The sequence below is a fragment of the Hydractinia symbiolongicarpus genome, chromosome 1 (genome assembly GCF_029227915.1).
Source record: "Hydractinia symbiolongicarpus strain clone_291-10 chromosome 1, HSymV2.1, whole genome shotgun sequence".
Lineage (NCBI taxonomy): Eukaryota > Metazoa > Cnidaria > Hydrozoa > Anthoathecata > Hydractiniidae > Hydractinia > Hydractinia symbiolongicarpus.
In genome coordinates, this window is record NC_079875.1 from 18,799,994 (window position 1) to 18,820,086 (window position 20,093).

The window sequence follows — 20,093 nt, forward strand, 5'->3', positions numbered from 1 at the left end:
ATTAGCTATAGCAACTTATAGCATGCTTTATGTTATTAAGGCATTATATATTTTCAGGCCATAGCCATGCTAAGAACATATTGAGAATAATGAGGATAGCAATAGTAAAAAATGTTAAGAACATCAAGGCTGAAACTAAAACACGCCGTTTTTATAAAAGTAATTTTTCTGTTGTTACTGTTTTTAACACTACAGACTGTGTGATTCAGTGTTGATGTCGTCATAAAAAACCTAAACCTAAAACCTAAACTTAAATCAATGTGTACATCTGTTACGTTGCGATTGTTTGAAATATAATCGATTCTTAAATTCGAAAACGCTGCATTGTTATCTTCTTTGATTTTATGCGTGATTTTCTTGATTATAAGAGCAAACAAGTGTCATTTTGGCAAAAAAAATTATGTTAATCAATTAACCTTTATAATATCTATGCAATGATAAAGTTTGAATGCACACCCCTTAACAGGTCTAAAATTACTGATGAAAGAAAATGTCTAAATTTGTTTTTACTAAAATATGACATCATAATTCATGCAGCATAATTAAATCTGAAATTCTTTAAATGTGAATATCTTGAGAACGAAAAGAGTTTTTAGCTTATTTTTTAAGCTCTATAATAAAGTCCAACATCATTTTATACCTCGGGTTCCCTTTAATATCTTGGATTGAAATATTTCGGTAGATATAAAATATAGCAAATGATTCAAGTTTTATATTTCTCTTTTTTGTGTTTTCAACTTGTATTTTGAGTATAACTTTGGAAGATTTGCCGTATACAATGGACTAAATAGCTGATTTTGTATGACTTAATGAAAGTGTTTTTTTTAATGTTTGATAACCTTTTTTTCCCTGGTGTATTTCTGGAATGGCAAAGCAAGTATATAGTTTTAGCGTATTTCGCATTTTACGCAACAGTTGTTAGACGCCTTTGATTTTTTTGGACATTTTCCATTTTTATTTTATAATTTTTTTAATATTTTTCTTGTTGCACATGCTTATATTTTTAGACGTTTTGTTTCAGCGGTTATAAACATAGAATAATGCAGATTGTAAGCAAACTCGATCCCAGGACTTTTTCCTCTTTTTGCCATCCCGTTATAAAAGAGACAAAGAGCCCAGGGTTGAGGTTGAAATGTGAGTTTTAAAAATTCAAATTACTGTGTTGCATGTTTTTGTTTGGTATCCCTTACATTGGTTTAATAAGAGATTTAGTGGATTCTTCTACAGGAATTCGGCTAGTACATATTAATTGCTTTATTTTGGGTGGTCATCACTTAGGACTGGAAATTTTTTGCAACTCCTAAAAAAATGGAAACTTGAAAAACTGAAAAACTCCTGAAATTATATTTTTGTCTAAGTGATATGTTCAAAGTTGTCCCTATAGTCTCATTTTTGTTTTAGAAATATTTTTATTAGATGATTTAAGGCACTGATATTGAATAGAAGAGATGGATAAAATTAGAACAGCTGTACCTACGTTACCGAAAGGATGGGTTAAAGAAATTGTTATCAGAAAATCAGGAGCATCTGCTGGGAAATCTGATGTTTACTATTACAGGTTTGTGACTCTCAGGCTTTGTTTTTACTTAGTCTATTTAAGCCAAACCGGTATGGTATAGTTTTTTTCTCTTTTAGTCTGTAGCAAACACTACATCTCACAATAAAGATGTCCTGCACCACCTGTTATAGAAATATTAAATAAGATAACCTTGTATTTCCTTGATGTGCATATTTTTAAAACTATTTATTATTTACTTTGCATTATCTTGACTGATACAAAAAATAGTATGCCAAAATCTGATGATTTTATTGGTTTAATGTTCTTTAAAATAGAGTTTTGTATGGAGCCATACTAAAGGGTTTGCAGAGAGTTCTATGGAACACATGCAATTGCGCCTGTACCCACGCACTCGCAGATACTATTCAGGCGTGCTAACTTCCACACATGCAAAAAATACACATCACTTTTAAAAAATTTCAATGTTCACCTGCAAAGCTATTTTACAACATTTATCTGTTTCTTTACTGAATGATTTAAACAAATAGCATTGTTCATTAAAGCTTGGTTTGTGTCCTCTTGTGGTTTTACAACTTCCAATATTATTCTTGAGTATAATTCTAATTATTATTTTTATTTGCATGCATTGTTAAAATTAAAAATAACGAAACTTACAGAATAACTGTTGTAGCATAACTTTAAAAAACAAGACTTTATGCATGAAAGTATTTTTAGCTTGCAAAATTTCTAATTTACTCTGACACTCTTTCAACTCATTCTACCACAATTTAAAAATGTGAAAACTTTTAACAATAAAAATTTTTCTTGTATTGTTTTAAAAGTTATACTGCAAGAATTATTCTTTGTTGTTTTGCTATCTATACAGAATATGTGTTGTTTTTAAAGTTACACAATTAGCTTTTTTTATTTGGAAATTTATACGCAAAAAACAGAAAAATCATTTTCATAGAAAATTTTTGTGTTCTGTTAATTTTTTTTGCTGTGAAATCCCACATGCACAAATTTTTTCATGAACTATAGTTTAGTTGGCAATTTTTGAAGTCTGCCCACAGTAATTAAAATCATTTAAAATCCTCTTGCTCTTGCAAAGGCTTGCCCAATTTTGAGAAATGAGAAACTAGCTGAGCCATTAATTGCTCCCCCAATTCCAAAAAAAAGTTTTTCTGGCTGAGCATTCTCAATTCATCTCACATGAAAATCAATGTTCTCTTTCTTATTATTTACAGTAGAAAAGAACCAAAATATATAAAAAAAAGATAAATAAAATAGATAAAAGACTTTGTGATAAAATATGTGTTTATAAACTTATTCAATTTATTCAGATTGCTCGCCCAGTTTAAATTATTGTAACCTTGGGGGAGCTATTGCTCTGGTCTTATTTTCTTATTGATAGGCCTGTAACTGGTTTATCATAGAAACAGAGCATAAATCATTGAAATTTGATATATTCGACAAATGTTTCTTCAACTGTAGTGGGAAATCATTTTTTATGACTTTATTTTGCAAAAATATTTACATTAAATACTGCTGATGTGGAGTGTTACAACAGTTCAGTTAAACAATCGAATTAAAGACAAAATTCCTTCAACACGTTATAGATATAACCTCACTAACATAAAGTCACAACTTAAAATCTCTATGGTGGAGAGCACTGGCACTTTAATGAATATGTCAGAATAAAAGAATAATTGAACTGTGAATATTTATGATTGATTGTTGGTTTGTTTCATAAAAATTTATATAAGGAGAAAATTATGGAACCAATTTTCTGTCTAGTTCACGTTTTCAAGAAAACAATTATTTTAGTCAGTGACTTGTTAACCAATTGGAAAAAATATCAGCTTTCTGAGCTCTATGTCAACCAATCAAAGAAGAAATATCAACTTCTTGCACTGTAGAATTAAAAAAAGTAAATGTTTCACTCGTTTTTTAGTAGAAAATAAAAATATAGCATATATTTCGTGTAGATTAGCCAATCACAGTGCGAGAAAAACTGTAACCACCAGATAAAATATAATAATCATAACAAAGGAGGGAGTTACAATACAATGGAAAATATATTGTTTTAAATCAATGTATGTAATAAAGGATGTATTTAAATAGTGTTTTTTAAGATAATTAAGATATTTTTATTCCTTCAAATAAAAATTAAGATATATAGTATTGTAAAGTTTAATTTTATATTTTTTGTCACACGCAGGTTATTGTTATGTTATTGGAACAATAAGTTTCCCTTGCCTTTACAATTTTAACGCAATGTAATTATTTTCTCTAAAAAACAATGGTCAATTAGTGCAACAAATTATAATAAATGAAGATATACACACACCTTAAAAATTACTTAATATAGAAGATGATGATAGGCAGGACTTTAAACCCACAACCTGTAGGAAGAAATATGCCTAAGCCTGGTGGTATATATGTCTGAAAGAGGTAGTAGCCCTAGCCTGGTCTACTAAATGTGTTAGGGAAATAGCATTAAATGGATAGTGCAGTCAGTAAACTAATTGTCTGGCAAGCTACAGGTTGTATGTATAAATCATACTTAATCCCTTATCACATGGGAAGCTAGTGTGCAGGTTATACTCAAAATTGTTGTTCCCATAATACATAAAATTATTGTATAATTATATCTCAGTATTGTGTGTAACTTTTTTTTTTAACTGTTTTTGCAGTCCAGATGGAAAAAAATGTAGATCAAAACCACAGATGCTTCAATATCTACCAGATGACTTTAACATCGAAAATTTTGATTTTCGTGCTGGAAAGAATACAGATGCAGTCTTCAAAAAAAAGAAAAGACGCAGAGAAGATTTCAATTTTGGAAGAGACTTTAATATTTCTGGCAGTGATGTAAAACCATGTCGGCAAGTAAAGAAGGACAGGGAAAACATCAGTGCAAAGATTATGAAAAAAGAAGAACATGGAAGCCACTATAAAAGTAATAATTATGTCCAATATTAAAAAAAATATATTATGGCAAATCAAATCTTAGTGATTTACAATGATTTTACTATTTTGCTTCTCTTTTTTTTTCTTAATGATTGAAATGTTTTGACAAATGCTGATATGATTAAAAAGCAAAAACTGAAAAGTTGGATTCCCGTAAATCTTTTACACACTCAAATTTTTGGTAACCAAATATTGATTCCTTAAAATTGTTTATACTGACATACATATTTTTTTTTTTAAGAAACCCATTTTATATACAAACATTATAAAAAAATCCACCTTCCTGCAGTTCTGTTAGAAGCTAGAATTAAATTTTTAATAAAGATAGCCTATTACACAATTTGAGTGCAAGGGTGATACACCATAATCTAATTATTTCATAGAACTACTGATTCAAGCTTTAATAATATGCCATAATATGTAGCTTATTATATTTTTAGCGTAGATTTTAATGAGTATTCCAAGTCACAATGCATATTACATTTGAAAATGAACACTCAAAAAAGCAATTTCGGTGTAACTAAAAAAAGACGTTCACATGGTTGGGCACTTAATAGGAGCCTCAACCTGTAACTCACATTAAAGTGGAGCTCTTTTTTCAGATATGCAGTATGTTTGCAGATTAAGTTAAAAATTAATTGTAAAACCAGGCTTAGTACATGTAAACCGTGTCACACATGCGTATAGGCGTAATAATTTCCAAAATAATTTCCAAAAAAACTTTATTGCAAATTCTGTTTAAATAAGAAAATAGGCAATAGCCCTCCCCATCCAGCTAAAAGACCTTTCGTCAATTTAATTTGCGGAATAAGATTTCACGAAAGTTCCAAAATTAATTGTGACACTGGAATGAGCGCTTAGTCACACATACCTGTGTGGAGCCCTATAGGACTAATATTCTTTTCAAAATAATTTATTGCAACTTTGGTTTAAATAAAACATGAAACATCCTGTTCTTCCTTGTTCAGCTGAAACAATGATTGAGCAATTTTACTTTGTGAAATAAGTTTTGAGTTGAAATAAAAACACAACCTGCAGCCTGTCATTACAAAAGTAATTGTGGGTAAAAAGTAAATCGTCAATATGAAAGGTCATTGAAACTGTTGTCTCATTGAATTAATTTACAGTAGAAATTTTAGCCAGCTACCTAAATGCATTTAGCATAAGAGAGATTATTTGAAAGTTTTGTAGCAGCCAACTGTATTTGACTACTCTCAATTTCTACCCAGAGGTAGCCAGCTATGTTGCGAACAGCTATTAGCCACAAACCCTAGTTGCAGCTGAGTAAAAATTGTAAAGAAAATACAAAGCACAAAAATAAATAATGTTGACCAGGATAAAATCTTTTATCAAACTTAGTGGAACCTTAAAAGAGAATAAGGCTGGCGAGTTGGCTTTAGGATTTATAAATGGCTAAAAAATGTGCTAATTTATTCATCTTAACATGTGAAAACATACAGAAGGTAAATATTCCTATAGATACAAAAGATTTAGAGGAGAAAAAGGTCAAAAGGAGATGTTAAACCTAGTTGGCGTTAAATTGTTTCTGTATGACATAATTGTGCTATTTATATCACACCTTGCATTAACATGAAGGCAAAGTGAATTAATTCTTATTAAACTGTTAAACTGAATAATCCGTGTAGTTAGTATTAAATAAATTAATTGGATTGCTTTCCTTTTTTTACAAAAGTTAAGTTTTGTAAAAAACATTTTTCTTGTTAAACTGAAATTAGAGAAATTAAAACACAAAAAAACATAACTTGCAAGATTGTTCTTTCATTGTGTGCAATGACCACTAATTTGTTTCCTATTAATTGTTCATAAATTGAAAAAAATGCAGAGAGGGTAAGAACAACTGAAGCTTAGCTTCAAACATCCAAGTTTAGTAAAAATTTAGCTGTTCTTATACAAATTAGAAACAATAGTGCAAAAATATGTTTTTTAAGATTTTCAGTCCTAAAAAAGACTGTTGTGTTTGTAGTCATTTAGCTTAAATAAACCCCTTTCACCAGTTAAATCTTCATTTTTGGCAGCTGGAAATTCTCCCATAATCCTGCTTGAATAACCTCCCTGTTTTTTCTGCCAAGTGATTTATAGTGATGCCTGTAAGCTAAACCGAAACTGTCTAGATAACATTCGAAAAAAATATTATTTTCACTCTTCAGTGTAATAAAAAAGGGATCTTAAAATGTGAAATGTTAAGCCTCTTCAAAAAGAGAGAAATAAATATTTTGTGTTGTGTAATTTAAAAAAGAGGAGAGCATTTTTCACAAAAGATACTACAAGCCTCACATTATGAATAATCACATTAGTAAAGCTAACTTTGTTAACAATTAATTTAACACATAAAAGAAAACATGCAACGAAAAACATCTAAAAAAGAAAGCAATATCAAAGTCTACAAAAAAAAGATTTAAACTTTATGTTCTTGTTATTCCTCTTTTTAACCAACTGAAAAATTTTCTTATATTTTCAGTGTTGAAAACGATTCTAGTCAAGTACAAAGTTTCAAATACCTTGTGTTTTGTGATACAAGTAACACTTAATTTGTCAATAAAAGAAAAATGTTCCGCCATTACATTTTCCCTATTTAATTCAACAGAATCATAGTGTCTTTGTTAGCAGCCATCATGTAACGGTATACCAGAGTGGGGCACAAGTGACTTAAAAAGAACAGTGGTTTCCAGAAGAAACCGTTAATATTTAGAAACAACGTACACAACACCTCATAGTTACCGCTTCTACAGCAATAATTTAAGAATAAGTAGATTCTGTCTGTCTGTTGTAATCTACTGAACAATGCATTTGCAGACCTTCAGGATCTGAATATTTGGAATATTTTTATGCAAGTTATAGAAATTGAATTTAGATTAGGCTCTAAAAGAACTGCCAATATTTAAGAAGAACTGCCAAAAATATTGCACCTTAACTATTGGAAACTTCTAGCATAAGTGTTAATAATAAGTTACCCGAAAGTCATTTCTTTAAAAAACTTTGAATTAAGTCATCCTATTGTGTGCTACAAAATATTTCCAACGATTTTACGATTTGTGTTTAGAGCGTGGGGTCGCTGAGAATGAACAAAAAAAAAGGCGTGCTGAAAATCTGTCCCAACGTTACACGACTCCCAAGCAATTATTTTGGCAGCGAAGATTGCAACATTTAAAACCAGTCAATGAAAGTACATTGCAGTTTAACAAAAGTTCCCAATTAGGTATATTTATGAAAGATATATTACCCGGAAGTAATAACCAAGCCCTATTGAACTCTGTTTGGTATTCTTTATTTGTTGGGAACAAAGTTGCTGGTCAACATGCCTCTACAAACGCGTTGCGGAAACATCCCACAGCTTTGTGCAATATCGATCAACCTTTTACTACTCCGTTTACGATTACTGAAGAAATGTTGCACATTCAAGAAAAAAAGGTTGAAGCTGCTCGTAAGAAGTTGTGTGAAGCACATGAATTGTTGTGTGCTCTGGAAGATGAAGATGATGATGATATTGATGATATGGAAGAGTAGGATTCAACAAGAGTACAATATTTGTTGAAAAACTATCAGACTGTTTGTGTTAAAAAAGAATTTGAACAAGTGTATTTGTAATTTATTTTATACATACATAAATATATATATACATGTCCTTAAAGATTGGTATATCTTTTGGTATTTTTTGTTTTCATATCTACATTTTCCTGCTTGTGTATGAATGTCTTTGTGTGTAATTCTTTTAGGACTCTGTATTTCTTGTTATTAAATCTCTAGTGTTTTATTTTTAACACATATTTTGTAAATGCTTCCTGAACAGCTTTATTGCATATAGAACTAGCAGTCCATGATGGAAAATTAGACAATATCTTTGTTCAATAACTTTCCTGAATTTATGTTCTGCAAGATGTTGCATTCACGCGAGGCATATCTTGATAAACATATTTGCGTTCCTTAGAAACATGGAAAAAAAAAAAAGATTTTTATTATGTGGAATCAAAATTTCGAGGCATTGAAGTATGTATTGTCAAAGTTAATAGTTCAGTCATATCGGCTGTGTGTACTTGCCTTGCAGGACAAAGTTTACTTGAGCTAGCAGATGATGCATGTTTTTTTGTAAGCATAACATGAAAATATCCATAACTAAATTTAAGCACAAGCTAAGTATTTTGCTCACATTTATACTGTGTTTTGCTTAATTCTGTAGACATGCATCCTTGCACAAGCAATAGTTTAGCTTATTACAAGAAAAGTAAGTTTATAATTAGGGATGTAGTTTTGTTTCCAATAACCTGCAATTCCAACACATAAAAACATCCCACTCAACAGCTGAATTTTTAATACTTCAAAGTTTAAGACGTGCCTCATTTTTAGGCTGATGATGTAATTTATAATTAAATTCGGGTTAGATGTATTGTTTGTATAAAAATTAGTTTATCTCCTGTGAAAGATTTCTGGATATTTTTCAAAAAACTGTGTTTTATCTTATTCATTTTACTATAGCTGTCATTAAAAATTACACTTTTATTTACTGGTATGACTGCATTTGATTACTTTGCTGTTTACACGGAGACAAACTAAATCACAAGTAGGTAACGTTTTTTTTTAGAGGCAGCAGTTCTTGTTTTTGTTTTTGTATTCAAATCATTTGATGAGACATTGTATTTGTTTGACAACAATCTGTTCTGGATCTGTCATTTATTACCAATAAAAAGATTGTTCCTTGTAGTGAAGGAACAAAATAAGTACTGTGTTAGCTAATGGTAGCATTGTTACCAAAATTACTTGTGAATCTCTGATGTTATTATATAGTGTAGTTGAAAAGTTGAAGGTTTGTGAGATTTTAGTTGTTTTAGTTGTTGTGTGAATCCCTTTCCACTATTAAAAATGTTGTTAAATATAAAGTAAGATAAAAATTTTATTTTTGAATAGAATATACCATGTATTAAAAAATCATGCACACTTTCCTTTAGTATAAATTGGATGCAAGATTTCTTTGCATCAAAAAAAACGACATTTTTAAAATGTTTTTTTGCAAAACTTGTGTTAGATGCTCAACTACAAAAATCTATTCCTGCAAAATCTCAAAAATTGAGTGAAAAAAAAGGAAATTTTGCCATGAAAAAAATAAAAGGCATTGTCAAAATGTAGTCTAATAGTTCAGTATAGTATTGATCTTTTACTGTTAAAAATTGCAAAATGCAAAAATTTGCTTCCGCAAAGTTTCGAAACTCTTGAATGTAGCATAGTTCCTGGAAGCTATGTTGTGAAGTACATGTCAATAAAACGTAGAACGAAAGATCCTGCTGCGCTATCAGAAGGGTTATTCCATTCACAATAGATGTCAAGTTATATATTTAACTTTTCATGAATTTCACACCACTGGTATGTATTCCAGCTCCTTAGCATTTCCTTAGCAAGTTGATACAATAGGTTCTGTCATATTATGTATTTAACTGTGGTACCCAGAGAAAAAGCAAGTTATCATTATTATTTTATTTTTTTTCATAATTTCGCCTGATTGAGCAATTATTTCAACAATAAGAATAACTTCAAACGAAACAAGGATCACAAAACATGTTTTTACCCACTAGTTTTTTTGCAGATTTAATGGTCTGCTGCGTGTTCACACCTTGACTAACTGAAATAAGGCTCTTGAAATTAAATTGGTAACAATCCTTGTGGCATCTCAAAATGTATTGCATTGTGACTGCAAGGTTTTTGCAATAAAGCATAGCCTTAGCCTGAAAAGCTCAATTTTTAAAAAGACAGTAAGTACAGTAATTATTGGGTAGCGTTTACTATACAATGTTCAATGGAAAAATAGGAAATTAGATTGCTTTTGAGCTAAATCAGGCAGCAATTGCCAACAGAATTCAGTTGCTACGAAGTATTTCACTATCAAGCTTATTATAGTTAATTTGTTCCCTGTGCTCATTTTTATTTTAGAATGCCAAGGTTTGGTCAGGATGGCATGTTAGTGCTAAATGTTGCAGAAAAGAACGATGCTGCAAAATCTTTGGCAAATATAATGTCATCTGGACGATTTAATAGGGTAATAATTATTAATGTTTGAGACTTATACCTCTTTAAAAGAAGGCACATTTACATGAAGCTTGAAGCAAAATTTATTTTTACAGATAACACAATTTTTATATTTTAAAAGAATAAGCTTTAATATATACAATAAAGACATTAATAAAAGCTACATTTAAATAGTTTGGTTGTTAATGGTTGCTGATGCACACATGTGAGATAAAGGACGTTTGAGAATATTGTATACCACATTATCATGTTTTTTTAAATCTTTATATCTACAAGGTTTTAGAAGTCTGGTAAAAGTTTAAATAAATGATTTTTAGACAAGGGAACTTCCAAATAAAAATTTTTCTCAAAGTTATAAAACAAATAAGAACGAGTTACTAATGAACCAGAAGGAACATATTTTAAATTAACCAAGTATCCTACCTTTAAATGTTTTCCCCATTATTTAACCAAATGATATAAAAACTGTTTAAGCAATCTGAAATACAACATAATAGAATTTTCGATTGATATGGTTGGTATAATTTAAATGCATATAGAACACTTTTTAATAATAAACTAATATACAAATGTCTTTAGCTTATCGCTTCTAATGAAGCTGGATTTACAGGCCTGGCTAAGATTGTTTTAAAGTGTTTGGTTAATTAACGAGAATGGTATTTGCATTGTGTTGCTAGTTTTCAAATTACTTTCTTTTTTTAGAAGGAAGGATATTCTAAGTTTAACAAGATATACGAGTTTGATTATAGACTATTTGAACATGTAGGTATATACATTTTTTATCTCTTACATTGACAGCCTATATCTGTGTAATGCTTACAAAAACTTACAAAAAGGATGTTTTGTTTTCTTATTTGCTAAACAGCAAAGGTATAAAATGGTTTTGGACTTATTATTAAGAGCTTAAAATGTTGGCTAATTATTATGATTGTGAACCGACATGCAGATCCCAAGTTATGGGGTCATCAGCAAAAAATTAAGTGGCCTTGGACGAGCAAACAAGTATCATTTTGGCAAAAAAATTTATGTTAATTAATTTATCTTTATAATATCTATGCTTTGAGAAAGTTTTAATGCACATCCTTTAATAGGTCTAAAATTATTGATGACAGAAAATGTCAAAATTTGCTATTACTTAAATATGACATCATAATTTATGCAACATAATTAAATCTGAAATTCTTTAAATGTGAATATCTTAGAACGAAAAGAGCTTTTTAAAGAAAAAAACTTAAACTCTATAATATAAGTCCAACATCATTTTATACATCGGATTCCCTTTAATCATATTAAGAAGTCAGACTGACGTCAATGTCTCATAGGATTACTGAAGCTGAATTGCATTGCAGTTATTTTTTTGAGGTTTTACATGGAAACACGTGGATATCTCTTTATCTGCTCATCAATAGCAAATAGTCGTATACATTATTTTGATCAGCGTTTTAAGCCATACACAATAGTGGCAACAGCCTAACAAGCTTCAAAAATATTGTTTTGCACAAGTATGGGGTTATTAGTGGCGTCATCAAAGTATGCTGAAATATTTTTCAACTAGGTATTTCTTTAGCAAATAATTAACTGAAGTAAAATGTCCATGCTTAAAAGGTGTCTGTGTATAAGCTTAGTAACAAAGATCAAAATATATAAATTGTAACTTTGTATAAACATAAAACCTTCATGGATTGTTGATTACTTACTAACTTACTTACTTACTTACTTACTTACTATTTTTGACTTTCACTTTTCTCTATTTTGACACAATTTATTAAAACTCAAAATTTTGACAACAGAATACCACACCTCAGCTCCTCTAGCTATAGATTCAAACCTGCTGTTTTAATGCAGTTTGACAAATGAGGCTATTGATTTAAATTTAGATTTATTTAAAACAATCTTTTGAATTAGTGTCATGTACTTCCAAGGCAAGCTATGATATATGGTAAATTATATCATCCATTGCTTAGTTCAAATAGACCTTGATAAGGTGGTATGCATCAACTTATAAACTATTGTTTATGTCCATCTAGAACTGCAAAATGATAATGACGTCAGTATCGGGACATCTCATTGATTTGGATTTTTCAGGTGGTTATAAAAATTGGTATGTGTAGAATTCTTGTTTTTTTCATCTTGCACCCAGGGGTTATTGCTGTAGGTTAAAGTCACCATTGTTAGCCACGTCAATTATTTCACTATTATATTATTACTAATTCAAGGGGATGTTAAGTATACATTGGTCCTATGTAAGTGGGCATCAATACTCAATAATCGCCTAGTGAGCCATTGTCATGTGACTTTTGGCGCTCGTATTTATGTATTTATTTTTTTCAAACTTTTATTTCTCTTTTAATTTTTTTTTAATTTAAAAACTGTTATCATCATTAATTAAAATTTTTCATTTTTCTAAAACTTTGCTTTATGTTACGTTCTATATCTATACATATATCTATATTATTTAATGACTGAACAAATAAGTGGCAATATTTTTAAAACTCATTAGACTTATTACATTAAGTATTTCCAAGTTAGACAATATAGTGGTCATAAAAGTGAAATTAACAATTTGCACAGACTCATAACTATTTTTAGTATTTTGTAGCAAAATTTTGGCCACAATAAACTTTTTTTATGAAATCAGAAAAAAATCATTTGTTGCAAGTAAAGTTTTCAATTTGGTGTTGATTTTGAAGTTAATGATGGTGAACAGTTACCACAGACGTCATGTATGGATATAGGTGAAGAAGAAATGATGAGAATGGAACAGAAGGCAACTTTTCTTAGTACAAACAAAGCCACTGAAAATGGTGCTAATTCATTTTATGCGCAATCTAAAGAGAAATTGATGCAGATTATAGTTTAATCACAGAAAAAGAACTAGCTGCAATTTCAGGTCTATTTTATGCAGAAATAAAGAAGGAAAACGAATAAAGTCTGATGTAAACTATCTGAAAAGTATTATTATGCATATACTTATACAGTAGTCTCATATCATGCATAATGTTTACAAAAAATATGCTCAACTCATTTTGCACATATTTTCTCGAAGGTGTGAAGGATATAACACCTCTGAAAAGGCTTTTTCCAGAAAAAAGGGATGTTTCAAATATTTTCATGGAATATAAAATATGTCATTCGAAAGAGAGTTTTTTTTTCTATATGTCATGAATTTTTTGCAAAAAACCTAAAAAAAAATTTGTTTCCTTTACAGTAACCTTATTTAGGCCTTGTACATACAAATGGATTTTATTATAGGTCATACAACTATTTTAAAAATAGTTTGTCATTTATTTTTTACTAGGAACCAGTGCCAACCAAACGTTTTATTTGAGGCTCCTATAGAAAGATTTATACCAGAAAGGTTTGAGAATATTAAGGTGAACGAAAATGAATTGTTTCGTTTGAATATTGGACATCACTTGTCAGCGCAAATGATTGTTAGTGTATTTTTTACTTTCAAATGCTTTACCTAGAAAACGTTGCAGAGAGAAATCAGAAAGTGTCAAGCATTGATAATATGGACAGATGGTGATCGAGAAGGAGAAAACATTGGCTTCGAAGTTATAGAAGTTTGTAAAGAAGGTTTGTAAAGTTTAACCATCTTTATTCATAAATGCTCTTCCAATACCTTTATCCTATGCATTTTTATTCATTTTACTTCCAGCCAAAGCATCAGTTCGTGTATACAGAGCAAAATTTTCAGAAATCACTCCAAGGTAAGCCTTGATTGACGATTTTATTCGGAATAAATCTTGGCTTAAGTTACATTGTCCTTTCTAACATCAGTTGGACAGGGTATATTAATGACCTTCTAATGTGATGCAGACTGTCTTAATTTTTAACTCAAATTTCTCTGCATCAAGTCTGTCCTGTCTTTACCGGCCTACCTCTGGGCTTTGTCCCAGGAACTACGAAGTCTCTACACTTTCCTACCCAATTATTCTCCTCCAAATAATTTCAGGTGTTTCAACTTTATTTTCTTATCTGCATAACATCCTTAATACTACAAATACTTTTAGCTTGCTTCTTAGCTCATCTCAACTTTTTCTGTCTCGCATACTTGTGTTATATATCTACATACCCATTCGCATATCATTTCTTTATAAACGGTTGAGACTTCCTGCTTCATTGCCAATGTCTTGTTATCATATAATATAACATTGTCCTCAATGGACAAAAATCTACTAGTCAACAAAGGATAGTAACTCAAAACTTTTCCCAGCAGAATCTATACTGCAAGTATCAGGTTTTAACCTTCCAACAATACCACTTAACTTCTTATGTACCCAATGCTTTCAATAAATTAAGCAACTACCAACCCCTTTCTTGCAAATTCCAATGGCCACATTCCCACTACAAGGTCACCCTTTCTCTTCTGGTCCTTTTTACCACTTCTGAAACGTTTTAACTAAATCTTCCATCAACTCCGCTACCAGAACCAAATAATCTCCATGCAATAACTACCTTGGACACCCTGTTCTGAATTCCATTGACAGTGCTTGAATCCTTAATCCTGACACAAATTCTAGCGTTACTGTACATAGATCATACCCATCTTAACTAGCTGTTCATTAAAACATAATTTTCCCACAAGCCCACCAAATAACACGATATTAAACTATATCAAAGATCTCTTCAAATCTAAAAAGAAGAATATGGATTCTTTTTCTTCCTCAAATATTTTTCCTTAAGCTATTAAGTAAAAATCTGTCGTGCCATGCCCTGGAACAAAACCAAATTAAGCTAAGTGATGCATTCTAAACTGTTATAAGAGCATGGGTTAGCTTTTAAGGGGATATTGTTTGCTACGACCTGACTTTCACTCTCTGAGTATTCATTTAATGATAAAGTAGTGCTCTCTGCAATTTTTGGCAATGGTTGTAGTATTTCACTTCCTTTGTGCAAATTTATATTTGATATTCTTGCCTGCAACTGTCCTGTCTTCTCTCCATCTAGCTTACTTCCTCACGTTGTTCTCAAAATTTTTTGGCAACTAACTTTTTCCTCACCACACCTGTCTTCTTTTCTCTCTTACAAAATAAGTAAACGCCAGGAAATACCCCTGTTGATACGGACGTATTTGGAGCATCTATGGATCAAGTGACATAAGACCTTTTGTAATTTTTGGAAATCTCTCTATTGAGGTATTTCCAATGCCCATCACAATCTGCCATTCTTTTTCTTTGTGTTTTAGAAAAACTATTAATTCTTCTGTAACATTGCATATTAAAACCATGTACACCATCTGCTTTTTCTGGAAGAGATTAGTAGCTGTATTTCAGATTTTGTGAGATTTTTTATCTAATGTTTAAAACCTTTTGACATTTCAAAAGACTGTTTTTTGAAAAGCGCTATTTTTCCATCACTGATACAACATGTAAACTCTGAATACGTTCTAAAACAAAAACGACATCATTAAATGTAATTCCAATTACTTGAAAGTAAAAATTACAAAAATGTTTTGAAACAACAGTATTTGAAAACATTTACTTAAAAACATTTTCATAAATAACACATAAGATAAAAAAATAGTACCTGACTCCACGTCCTGATTATTATTAGATTCAAAATTTGCCGTTGTTAAAGATTTAATTGTAGACTGTGAAGAAAAAAAATTACCTCTGTATTTAGTATCGTCCTTTTCAAAAAAAAACAGAAAGACCCAACAGCATTCTATCACAAATTCTGAAATAAGACGGAACTGTTCATCAATTTGACTTAAGTTAAGAACATTTAATGACTTCTTTAAGTTGAGTGTACTTATAAATGTGTAGTCAAAAAAAGAGAGGTCGTGTATTGGTTACCATTCATCTGTTTATCAACTTGTTGTAAATTAATATGTTACGCCATACTTCCCAATGAACTTAGAATTTTTTTCATGAATTGTGCATGATTGATATAATTAGGATCACAATATTTGATAAGTTCTTCATTCAAGTTCCTTTATATAAGTGATACTTACCTACAAACTTTGGTGCGTGTACTTTATGAGGTATTTTATAGTGAGGGGTCTTACCTGTACTTTGACTGGCAAGCAGGAAATAGCACGTAGAGGAAAATAGAAGCCTGCAAATTCCTGCATCGTAGCTAAAAAGCGTGTAATAAAGAACCCCACGTAAAAGAAGAACACCAATTGATACCAGACTTTCCGCAGGGTCTACGCTCAAATGCAAAGACCAGGTGGGCTGATATTAAGAATTGCTACGAGCTTTCTAGCAGCTTTAATCAAAACATCTGGTAAAAAGTGTTTATCTTATTTCAGAACTCGTTTTGGAAGAGCATCGTCTCTGTTAATGAGTCCACGCAGCTTGTCTCTTTTTTGTTTGAAAGGCTGAAAAAGAAAGCTTTCTAGCGCTACTTCTATTATTCTTATTGCAGAAAGGTATAGCACAAGACGACATTTATCACCAAATTATACTTAGTTGTAATAATTTACTATTCTTTTTTTTGCTCTGAGTTTTATTTGATGGGTTTCGCATGGGGCATTTTTTGCAATCTTGGAGATGACATCAAACAGGGTTTAACCCGAAAAAAAATTTCCACAAAATTGCAGCTTTTGACAAAAAAGCATGTTTTAAACACAAGGAAATGTGGCTTTATATTTGCTTTTTTATTTTGAATTTTACTTAATAAATGTTAAATTACTAATTCTCAACATATTATAAAAGTGGGACTTAAGTTTTAAAATAAAAGATAAATTATTACCAGCCTTTTTCCCTGTATCACCCCACCTCTTTTACATAAAAAATCTGATGAACTTCAGACACAGCCTGATTTCTTAAGTTTACAGGGCATTCCTTATGATGTTTCTGTCGTGAAAAATTGTATGAAAAACATAATGGTTACAAAAGAGTTAATGAACTGAAAAATTTGTATATTATTGTCCTAGGGCTGTAACTCTTGCATGTCAAAACTTGGTTTCACCTGATGAAAACATATCAAATGCTGTTGAAGTAAGAAGAGAGTTGGATCTTAGAATAGGTTAGCGTATTCAAAAATTTCTGTGTACACAACATATCAAGTTTCTTAAATAAAAGTATTAAATATTTAGGTGCTGCTTTCACCAGATTACAGACTCTCCGTTTAACAAAAAGATTTCCAAACGTTCTTTCTAAAAAACTTATCAGTTATGGTAGGTGGATATTTTTTGAACGAATTTAATGACTTCATATGTAGTGCGGAAATCTCACAAAACCTTTATGATCAGTTGTGAGTAATTTATAAATAGCTGTTGTTTTTTATTAATGTATGTAATGCATCACTTTTAGTTTCTCTATTTATTCCCTAAGCAGATCTTGAATGAAGCTTTACAAAATTGAGAATACCATGTAGTGAGTTAATTTTGGGTAGTGACAAAGGATTTTGAGATCATAAAATAGTGGATCTTTGTTGACTGTAAATCAACAAGCCTATTAAAATCTGTTGAATTATAATGGGCAACATACCTGTTTCAATTTGCTTTGCTTTGTAATTTTTACCTTTAGTTCCATCCCTCTTGTTAAGAAAGAACACATTACTAGCGTTTTCATAGTTTGGAGAAACCTAGATTGCTAAGTTTTCTTCCTTTATACATTAGCTGAAGATAAACATCCTTTTTTAGCAACTAAATAATAGGTTTTGTTTTTTAATTTGATTTTGTTTTGTTACTTTTGTTCTTGTTTTGTTAAGGAAGCTGCCAATTTCCAACCCTTGGATTTGTTGTTGAGCGGGTAGGCGACAGTATAGTTTTTACCTTTGTTTAAAGTGTCGTTTCGAAATTATCTTTTGCCGATGTCAATAGTTTCTACACTTTATTTGTGTCAGAAAATTATTAGAAACAAGAATGTATTGCATTTTATGCCTAAATGTACTTGTTGCATATTGCATGTCACATGTCATCAATGACCAATCATAGACAGGTTTTTCCAGAAATTTGTAAAGCTGTTTTGTTCACTGTAGCCTAAAGCGCTGATCACATGTTTTCGACAAACCGCTAAGGATATTTTAGGGTTATAAAAAATTCATTATGTCATCAGTCTGTCCACGTACAAAAAGGTTTTCTTCAAAAATTTGTTAACCTGTTATGTATCTATTATGTACAGCTTAAAACACTGATGCATTGCATCTTATGCATCATGCCATAGCGTTAGAAAACCTAAAAATAAGACAATTTTTCCGATAAAACAAAATAAGCACATTCAACTTGCCTCAGACAGAAAACACGTCATTTTAATTTTGATAAATGGCACCAGCGTTACATGTACAAATTTTTTTTAGAAATGTGTTAAACTTTTGTGTAATTATAGGATCATTTGTTTTTAACAAATGTTTGAGGAGATATAAGGGTTCCAAAATTTCGCTGACTTTAGTGCAAACACTAACCAATAAATTCTTTTAGCCGTTCTCTTTTTTCTGCAGAGCTTGAAACGCCGATCAAGGAAATGTGGGATTGTGTACTTTATGAAGGGTTAAAGAGATATTTGGATTTAAAGATTTTTTTTGATGATTCAGTCTATTCTTAAACCGGTGGGCTGTCCCAGCTTTCGTAAATTGGTCCTAAGTGGACCCTAGTTACCCACACATGAGATGACGTCAGTTATTTCAACTCGTTTCCAAGTTATTTGGCATGAAACACAAAAGTAGAATGTCATGACTTCACTTGTTTTGACGTCAAGGTTTTGTAAATTACAGAACAACTTTAAACAGGATGTTTTTAGACCTTGTTAAAGAAAATTGTGAAAAATATAATCCACTTCGCAAAAGGTCACTTACACGAGCACAGTTGGAGTAATAAAGAGATTCCGAGGTACAAGTTGAACTTATCTGAAAGATATGCATGAGAAATATACAATGGCGTATCCACTTTTTGTTAAAAGTTCATGTAACCTCAGATATTGCTTCTTAGATATTTATTTTTCTTCCGCTTATTATTAATAACTGTTGATTTGGCCTTCTTTTTAGTTAAGAATATTTTAACTAGCTTCATTTTTTTAGCAGATAGAAATGGATGAACCTAGAACAAAAAGCAACTGCTTTTAGAAATTTTGAATTAGCTGCTGATTGCGCTGGGTTCGTCCATTTCTATCTACTCTTGTTTTGTGGTGCACGTTAATGATAATAATAATAATACATGTTTCGTCGTAACACCGTTTAGACACAAAAATGTGAGGCAACCAGTTTCGAATTTAGCTTTTAAAAGCATACATGGAACATTAATGTTGTTAATGCTGCAACTTTTATGCTCATCTGGTGTAATACACAGATACTTAAACAAAAGACGGAAAGGCATTTTGAACAATGCCACACGACATTGACAAAGAGCATATTTGAACTACAGGGAATTGCTTTGTTGCTAATAAAGTAAGCGCGAAGCCACAGACAATTACACATTGTTATTGTTGTTGTGTAAAAATTGTTTTATTTGCGACCCCTTTGATGAAATCAACAAAATCTGCAAGGTTAAACAACTCTTATATGCTAACTAGTAGATAGGCTGGTGGAATATTGGGCCATTCGCCATTGCAAATGCGTGATTCACACAATCATAAATGCACAACAAAGTCGACCATGCGCTTGCTGGGTACATGTCATCACCCAAAATTTAATCAAAGAG

At 30.8% G+C, this 20,093-nt stretch overlaps 2 protein-coding genes across 2 annotated transcripts in view; both read left to right on the forward strand.

Annotated features, from left to right (window-relative positions):
* Positions 1–845: 845 nt before the first annotated feature.
* LOC130645106 (methyl-CpG-binding domain protein 2-like) lies at positions 846–8,120 on the forward strand. Its single transcript, XM_057450981.1, has 4 exons — positions 846–1,134; positions 1,402–1,558; positions 4,195–4,460; positions 7,533–8,120. Exons 2-4 carry the CDS (start codon positions 1,449–1,451, stop codon positions 7,994–7,996), a joined length of 840 nt encoding a protein of 279 aa, XP_057306964.1. The 5' UTR covers positions 846–1,134; positions 1,402–1,448; the 3' UTR covers positions 7,997–8,120.
* Positions 8,121–8,272: 152 nt separating this feature from the next.
* LOC130645100 (DNA topoisomerase 3-alpha-like) overlaps positions 8,273–20,093 on the forward strand; it is a 51,891-nt gene continuing 40,070 nt past the window's right edge. The window contains exons 1-10 of the mRNA XM_057450968.1: positions 8,273–9,047; positions 10,409–10,514; positions 11,207–11,266; positions 12,532–12,605; positions 13,803–13,878; positions 13,975–14,083; positions 14,166–14,217; positions 17,391–17,482; positions 17,553–17,633; positions 18,170–18,210. Coding sequence (XP_057306951.1) covers positions 10,410–10,514; positions 11,207–11,266; positions 12,532–12,605; positions 13,803–13,878; positions 13,975–14,083; positions 14,166–14,217; positions 17,391–17,482; positions 17,553–17,633; positions 18,170–18,210 — 690 coding nt within the window. The 5' untranslated portion in view covers positions 8,273–9,047; position 10,409. The remainder of the gene's footprint in view (positions 9,048–10,408; positions 10,515–11,206; positions 11,267–12,531; positions 12,606–13,802; positions 13,879–13,974; positions 14,084–14,165; positions 14,218–17,390; positions 17,483–17,552; positions 17,634–18,169; positions 18,211–20,093) is intronic.